Below are 7,500 nucleotides of genomic sequence, written 5' to 3' on the forward strand. Positions count from 1 at the left end.
CATAGTCTAATGTGAAGGTTTAAGGAATGTAAGTCCTAAAAGAGCAGACACCAAACTGTAGTTTCAGTAGATGACTTTAATTAGTTTAGTATCCAGGTGTCTTGTTATCTGTTATCATTATGCACTGTTTGTTTCTTCTTCGTAAGACAGAGACACAGAGAGGCCTTGATTAACAGAGATCCTCTGTTTGAAATACTTTTAACTTCCTTTGTGACGCGTTATCTGAAGTGGTAAAGGCGTAAACCTTTGCATGCAGATAAGATGGGTGAGGGTAAAGAATGTCTGTTCTGTCTCTGCAAATGGTCATTTTTACGATGTCACAGTGACTTCAAAGGAAGCATCTGTTGTGAGTTTAAACTGATTAGGGTAAGGCAAACTGTGAACAAAAGGGATTTGTAAACAGGAGATAAAAGCATCTTCCTGACTGTCTTAAATTATATACTAAGGCTCGAAGGATGACCTGCCTTTTATTGTGTTCTTTGTGTATTCTTGTTAGCTAAAGCAGATAACAGGAAGCTGTCTGAGTCTAAATGTCCATGCATTCTGACTGTTAGGCAGAGCACTCTCCTAGATGACTGCAATGTGTCTGTGAGACTGTTCTCTTTGCTTGCAAGCAAATAAATTGACTTTACAAACCTTGATCGTTCATCAAAACTCTGTTTTACTTTATATTGATAGAAAACCTCAACTTTCTTCTCCCGACTAGTCATAAGAAATATTCCACAACACAAGTCACTGCTCAGTGCTTGTCCTCAGGCAGCATACAATGACCGCTGGTGGAAGCTGGTTCATATGTGAATCATCTGGTTAACTGCTCTGTAAACGACATGGTTAGGACAACAATGTACCTTCAAATGTCCGCCAAAAGTGTCAAAGTCGAAGAATTTGCAGGCCTCGTTGCCATAGCAGCCGGGCTCCATCTCACCACGGACCAGGATGTTACGGCTCAGCAGGGCCACCTCCGCCCTCATGTCCACCCCATCCACTTCCTCACCCATGTGGATGAACTGGGCCTTACCTGCGCACGCACACACACGTACACACACACACACACGCACACGCACACACACACACACACACACACACACCTCAAGGTCTCAACATTTAAACATTAGAACCAACATAGAGACTGTTGAATAATGCTGGATCTGCAGGGCTGAAGCTTCACTGTTTCTACCAAACAGTCCATTCAAAAGAGCTGAGCAGTGTACACAGACTCTCACCAGACACTGAGAAAAGTAGAGTTTGTTGTTTGTTTGTTTGTTTGTTTGTTTGTTTGTTTGTTTGTTTGTTTGTTTGTTTGTTTGTTTGTTTGTTTGTTTGTTTGTTTGTTTGTTTGTTTGTTTGTTTGTTTGTTTGTTTGTGTGTGTGTGTGTGTGTGTGTGTGTGTGTGTGTGTGTGTGTGTGTGTGTGTGTGTGTGTGGCTGAACAGATGTTTCAGATACTTGCAATGGAGCACATAATGGTGAAGCTTAGTCATAGTCTGTTGCACCACTTTTTCTCTTTTTAAAAGGAGAATGGGCAGGCTATATAATTATAGTGAACAGACAGAGGCACTCATATACACATTGATGCATAACACATACACATACTCTGTAACTCTAATACTTTGAGTTGCTGACATAGTCTAATGGAGTTCCAGTGTTTTAGAACATCTTCTAATTTTACCTCATTTTTTAACGTTTTAGATAGATAGATATGTACTTTATTCATCCCCAGGGGGAAATTTGTATGTTACAGCAGCAAGACATACCAAGAAGCAAAGTAACAGAGTAACCAAAAATATTAAGTATTAAAAAATGCACAATATATACAATAGAATAACGGAGTAGGACAAATTAAATATCAGAATATAGAATATATAAGATAAAACAACAAAAATGCACAGTATATACAATGAAATAGAATAGTGTTAAATTAACTGACTAGGTGAAAAACAGTAGTGCAAAAATTTAAAATCAACCCCAGCAAACGACAGTGTAGCAGTGTGTAATTATGTGGAGGATGATCTGGCCAGAGGTGATTTATTATAGAGTCTTAGGCCCTGTCCACACTACTCCGTTTCTACTCCGTATTTGCTTCGTTTACACTGAGCGGCCACACTACGCCGGAGTTTTGGAGCACCCTAAACGGAGGAATCTGAAAACTCCGCCGAGGTTGGAGGTATTTGAGAACTCCGGGGTTGCGTTTGCGTGTGGACGGTCGGATACTGATGTGCTTAGAAAAAATTACGCCCACACCCGTGTTCGCTACTGGATTGGTTCTTGGCAACCATGACGTCTCCGTCCCTGATTCGTCACACTCACTATCACGTGACCCGTACCCGGAAGAAAACAAACTGGGCTACCAGCGATTCATTTCAACATGGATAACTAATTGCAAGCGTTGCTGCTAGCACAACAGCTACATGATGTTGCTGCTAACACAACAGCTAGCAGCTGTTGTGCAGTAAAAGTCTGCATTTCTGTGGAGGAAGCAGCTGTTATTGGAGTGATTAGCGAGCAGCGTGACCGGCATCAGCCCTATGGAGCAGCTCGTTGTTTTTAGATTCTAATGAGAAGACATGCTGCACTAACGTTTTACTTCTTCCGTTTGGTAGCCTTGAGAGACCTTAGTCTGTAAGTATGTCTTTATGAAGCATGAAAAGATGTACGTAGATATATTCTATTCGCGTGTTAAGTATAACATTTGTGTTGTGTTAAATGCTAATCGCGGTTAGCATTTCTCCATTGGCGGTAATGTTAAAATTAGCTTAGAAGCTAGCTAGGCGGACATGTTACATGCTGGCTATATCATGGATTGTTGTTTTGTATTCATGTAATGTGTATAGGGACAGTTTGTAAAGCCATATTTCATATTGTGTTTCCACAGTTTTACAAATAAGAAAGATTCACACTGAAGTCTTGAAACTCTTCTATGGATTCCATGGTCTTTATTTCACGGATCTACTGTTAGCGATCTGCTAAGCTTTCCTGCACGAAGCAAGAGCAGAATAGAGTGAGAGACGTGTGTTGACCACATTTATGGACCCATATTCTAGTAAACGTTTACGTGTAAGTGTTGATTTTAAAGTAAATTTGATGTGAGAGAGAGATAGACCCGCACCGCTAATCGCGGTTAGCATTTCTCCATTGGCGGTAATGTTAAAGTTAGCTTAGAAGCTAGCTAGGCGGACATGATGTTCAGAGCTACTAGTGAGAACAGACAACAACACTGAGGAAACGAGTGAGAGACCACATTGATGGACCCATAATCTAGTAAACGTTTATGTGTAAGTGTTGATGTTAAAGTAAATTCGGGAGAGAGAGAGAGCGAGAGACCCGCAGCGCTGTAACTACGTCTGAAAAATAAAACTTTCCACGAACTGTGTCTGTTTGAGTATGACTATAGAGGGAGGGAGATTTTAGAGGAGTATCAAATACAACCTTTCATTATTAAAGACTACTTTATTACTCTGTCGTATTTTATTTTTTTTAACTAAGCAAGCAATCCACTTCCTGTTTACACAGTCACGTGCATGCCCAGTGTACGTTAATGGTCACGTGCTGTCCGCCTTCGAAGGCTGCCGTGTGGACGCAGATCAACTCGAGAATGATGCTGAAACTCTGTGGACGGAGATTGTTTCTATTTGACAAATCTGCATCCAAGGAGAAACGGAGTAGTGTGGACAGGGCATTATAGCAGAGGGCAGGAATGTTCTCCTGTATCTGTCCTTGTGACAGCGGAGCTGGATCAGTCTGTTGGAGAAAGTGCTCCGCTGTCCCTGCAGTAGGTGGTGGAGAGGGTGGTCCGGGTTATCCAATATGGATAATAATTTATTCAGTGTCCTCCTCTCCACCACCTCTTCCAGATAGTCTTGTTTACAACCAATGATGGAGCCGGCCTTCTAACAAGTTTGTTCAGTCTGTTGGTGTCTCCGGCTCCAATGCTGCTCCCCCAGCAGACTACTGCGAAGTACAGTGCACTGGCCACAACAGACTGGTAGAACATCTCCAACATCTTGCTGCACACGTTGAAGGATCGAAGTTTCCTCAAGAAAAAGAGTCGACTGGTCCCCTCCTTGTACACAGCGTTGATGTTGGTCTGCCAGTTCAGCCTGTTGTCGATGGAGACACCCAGGTACTTGTACTCCTCCACCATGTCCACATCCTCTCCCAGAACTTTCACCGGTTGTGGAGCCGTCGTCTTCCTCCTGAAGTCGACCACCATCTCTCTGGTCTTGGCCACGTTCAGACGCAGGTGATTTCTACCGGCCCACTCCACAAAGTCATCCACTACTGCCCTGTACTCCTCCTCCCGTCCGTCCCTTATACACCCGACCACTGCAGAGTCATCAGAGAACTTCTGCAGGTGGCATGACATAGAGTTGTACTGGAAGTCAGTGGTGTACAAGGTGAACAGGAAGGGAGACAGAACAGTTCCCTGTGGGGCTCCAGTATCACTGACCACCCCATCAGACAGCACACGGCCCAGTCGGACAAACTGTGGTCTGCCCGTGAGGTAGTCAGTGATCCAGGAGACAGTGGATGCGTTAATCCCCACCACCCGCAGCTTCTCACTCAGCAGCACTGGTTGGATGGTGTTGAATGCACTGGAGAAATCAAAGAAAGTGATTCTCACAGAGCCACCGGATCCATCCAGGTGCGACTGAGCTCGTTGCAGCAGGTAGATGATGGCATCGTCCACTCCAACATGAGGCTGGTATGCAAATTGCAGAGGGTCCAGTGAGGATTTCACCTGCGGTCGGAGGTGGGCCAAGACCAGCCTCTCCAGCACCTTCATCACATGTGATGTGAGGGCAACTGGTCGGTAGTCGTTGAGGCCAGATGGTGTCGTCTTTTTTTGGTACAGGAACCAGGCACGACGTCTTCCACAGCACCGGGGCTTCCTCCTGCTTCAGGCTCAGGTTGTATAGGTGTTGCAGGACAACAGACAGCTGGCTGGCGCAGGTCTTCAGGACCCTGGGGCTGATGCCATCAGGTCCAGCAGCCTTGCCTTGGTGGAGTCTCTCCAGCTGTCTCCCAACCTGGCCAGTCGTCACAGAGAGGGGGGGGGGGAGGGGGGTCATAGTCTCGGTGGTGGCAGAGCCCTTAGAAGTGGAGGGCTCTGAGTCCATGCAGCTCACCAGGGGGGACAGGGGGGGGGGGTGTTTGGGAGGTGTGTGTGGAGGAGACAGATGAGGGCTGTGAGCTAAATCTATTGAAGAAAGAGTTTAGCTCGTTTGCCCTCTCCAGGGAGCCCCCTGGTTGTCTGCCTTCAGCCTTGAAGCCGGTAATCTGCTTCATCCCCGTCCACACCTCCTTCACGTTGTTCTGCTGGAGTTTGGCCTCCAGCTTCCTCCTGTAGGAGTCCTTGCACTCTCTGATCATCAACTTCAGGTCGCGCTGGACTCTCCTGAGCTCGTCCCTGTCCCCAGACCTGAAAGCTGCTTTCTTCTTATTAAGAAGAGCTTTCAGGTCACTGGTCATCCATGGCTTGTTGTTGGGGAAGCAGCGTACAGTCCGGGATGGTATGGTGGTTTGTTCACAGAACTTAATATATTCTGTGATACAGTCCGTCATGCTGTTGATGTCCTACCCATGTGGTCACACAGCACATCCCAATCTGTAGACTCAAAGCAGTCCTGCAGGGCATCATTAGCCTCCTGAGACCACCTCCTCACAGTCCTGGTGGTCACAGGCAGCCTCTGCACCAGAGGAACATACCTGGGTGTTAACAGGATCAGGTTGTGATCAGACCTGCCAAGGGGGGGGGGGGGAAGGGCAGTAGCACTGTATGCATCATTTGCATTTGTATACAGTAGGTCCAGAGTTTTATTGTTCCTAAATTGTGCCGATGTATTGCCGTCATCATATGTCTTTCTCTTTAAATTATGCCAACATACCATAAGGGTTTATGTCGTGCACTTTGTGTGTGGGTGAGTGAGTGAGTGACAGAGAGAGACAGACAGGCAGACAACATCGCAACTTGCTGCGGTCAAACTATAAGCTGGGGACAGTTCAACTTTAGGTGGCAAATTGCGGCCAGAGCATACCTGCAGCCAACGTGTAAACAGAGTCCTGTGACTCCTGGGACATGTTGACTGATGTAACAAAGAATTTCTTCCCACCTGAAACACTTGAAATAAATGTAATAGTTGCGGCAAGCCACTAGGGGTGCAACGGATTACAAAATTCACGTTTCGATCGATTCAAGGTTTTTGAGTCACGGATCGGATAATTTTTCGGATCAGCAAAGAAAAGGGGAGGAGACAAATATAACTTTGCTTTCCATTTATTAATTAAAGAACTTCAAAAACACTTAAAGCAAAGAACTTTGGGCTATAGTCTTACATGAAAACAAATGTTGTTGTGCCTTGGCCCCCGTCACTGACAGACGGGATGGTCTCTTCATATGTGTGGACATGCCGATGTATTGCCGTTATCATATGTCTTTCTCTTTAAATAATGCCTACATACCGTAACGGTTTCGTCCACCACCCTTATCCGTCATAAGTTACAGGGAAGACAAAATGCTCCCAAACTTGCGACTTAAATGACGCCGGGGGCTTCTCAAGTTCCTCGTCCGCTCGCCATGACTTTCTCCGTTAAATGCTTTTAACCTGCTCCGTTCACGTGAACACACTACTGCTTTATATCTGTTCACTGACACTCTGCATTGATATTCTGGGACTTGTTACTTGAAAAGGAACAGCAGCAGTACAACTTTATTACACACTATGATTACACTGTAAAAAAATACTCAATTAATCAATCAATTAATTAAAGGAAGTTTCACTTCCTGTCTTTGTGGTCTTACCTCCTTTCTGTATATATGTCCGAGTTACCTGAAAATGTTTTGTGTCGTTTCCTGTTGGATTGTCAGTTACTCATTTTTGGACTCACCTGCTTTGTAAGTTTTGTTTTGGATATTTCTTTATCAAGATCACTGTTTATCATCCTTCTGCTCCCTGTGTCTATCTGCATTTGGGTCCATCCCAAGTTGTCTTTTTGCCCGATCGTGACCGAACCAAACAATGCCGGCATCCGAGAAGCAATAGAAGTGTGACGTGTAACACAATAGCGTCTGCGTCTAGCGTGTGTGTGTGTGTACCAGAGATGAAATTTTTTGCAAGTCCAAGTCAAGTCTTTAAGCAAGAGTTCAAGTCAAGTCTCAAGTCTTCGGTCACAAGACCAAGTCAAGAATAAAGTCTCTTTTGGTTGTAATATCATCTGCTGCATGCCATCCAATCTGTTTAGAACACTGCACAGCTCAATCATCATTCCTTAATGACAAGTCACGACCCACAGAGACCGTCTTATGATTTTACTTTCACAACTCGAACATTGAACGTACTGCTCTGCAAAGTCTTTCCCCGTCTCAGCCCCCTGTGTCACGGTGTGTGGTACATCTCACTCGGGTCAGGAAACTTGTCAGAATGCCCATATTTGATTGGCTGAGCTGCATCACGTGATGTGATTCACTACCCGACAGCCTCTGCTGTTAAGTTTCGTTTCACGA

General features: G+C 45.0%; 1 protein-coding gene across 1 annotated transcript in view; it reads right to left on the bottom strand.

Annotated features, from left to right (window-relative positions):
* Nucleotides 1-7,500, bottom strand: part of cemip (cell migration inducing hyaluronidase 1) — a 119,402-nt gene that overhangs the window by 63,455 nt on the left and 48,447 nt on the right. The window contains exon 12 of the mRNA XM_076109780.1: nt 849-1,018. Coding sequence (XP_075965895.1) covers nt 849-1,018 — 170 coding nt within the window. The remainder of the gene's footprint in view (nt 1-848; nt 1,019-7,500) is intronic.

This window comes from Anarhichas minor, unplaced genomic scaffold (genome assembly GCF_050575085.1).
Source record: "Anarhichas minor isolate MPS153535 unplaced genomic scaffold, ASM5057508v1 ptg000042l, whole genome shotgun sequence".
In the NCBI taxonomy this organism is placed as follows: Eukaryota; Metazoa; Chordata; class Actinopteri; order Perciformes; family Anarhichadidae; genus Anarhichas; species Anarhichas minor.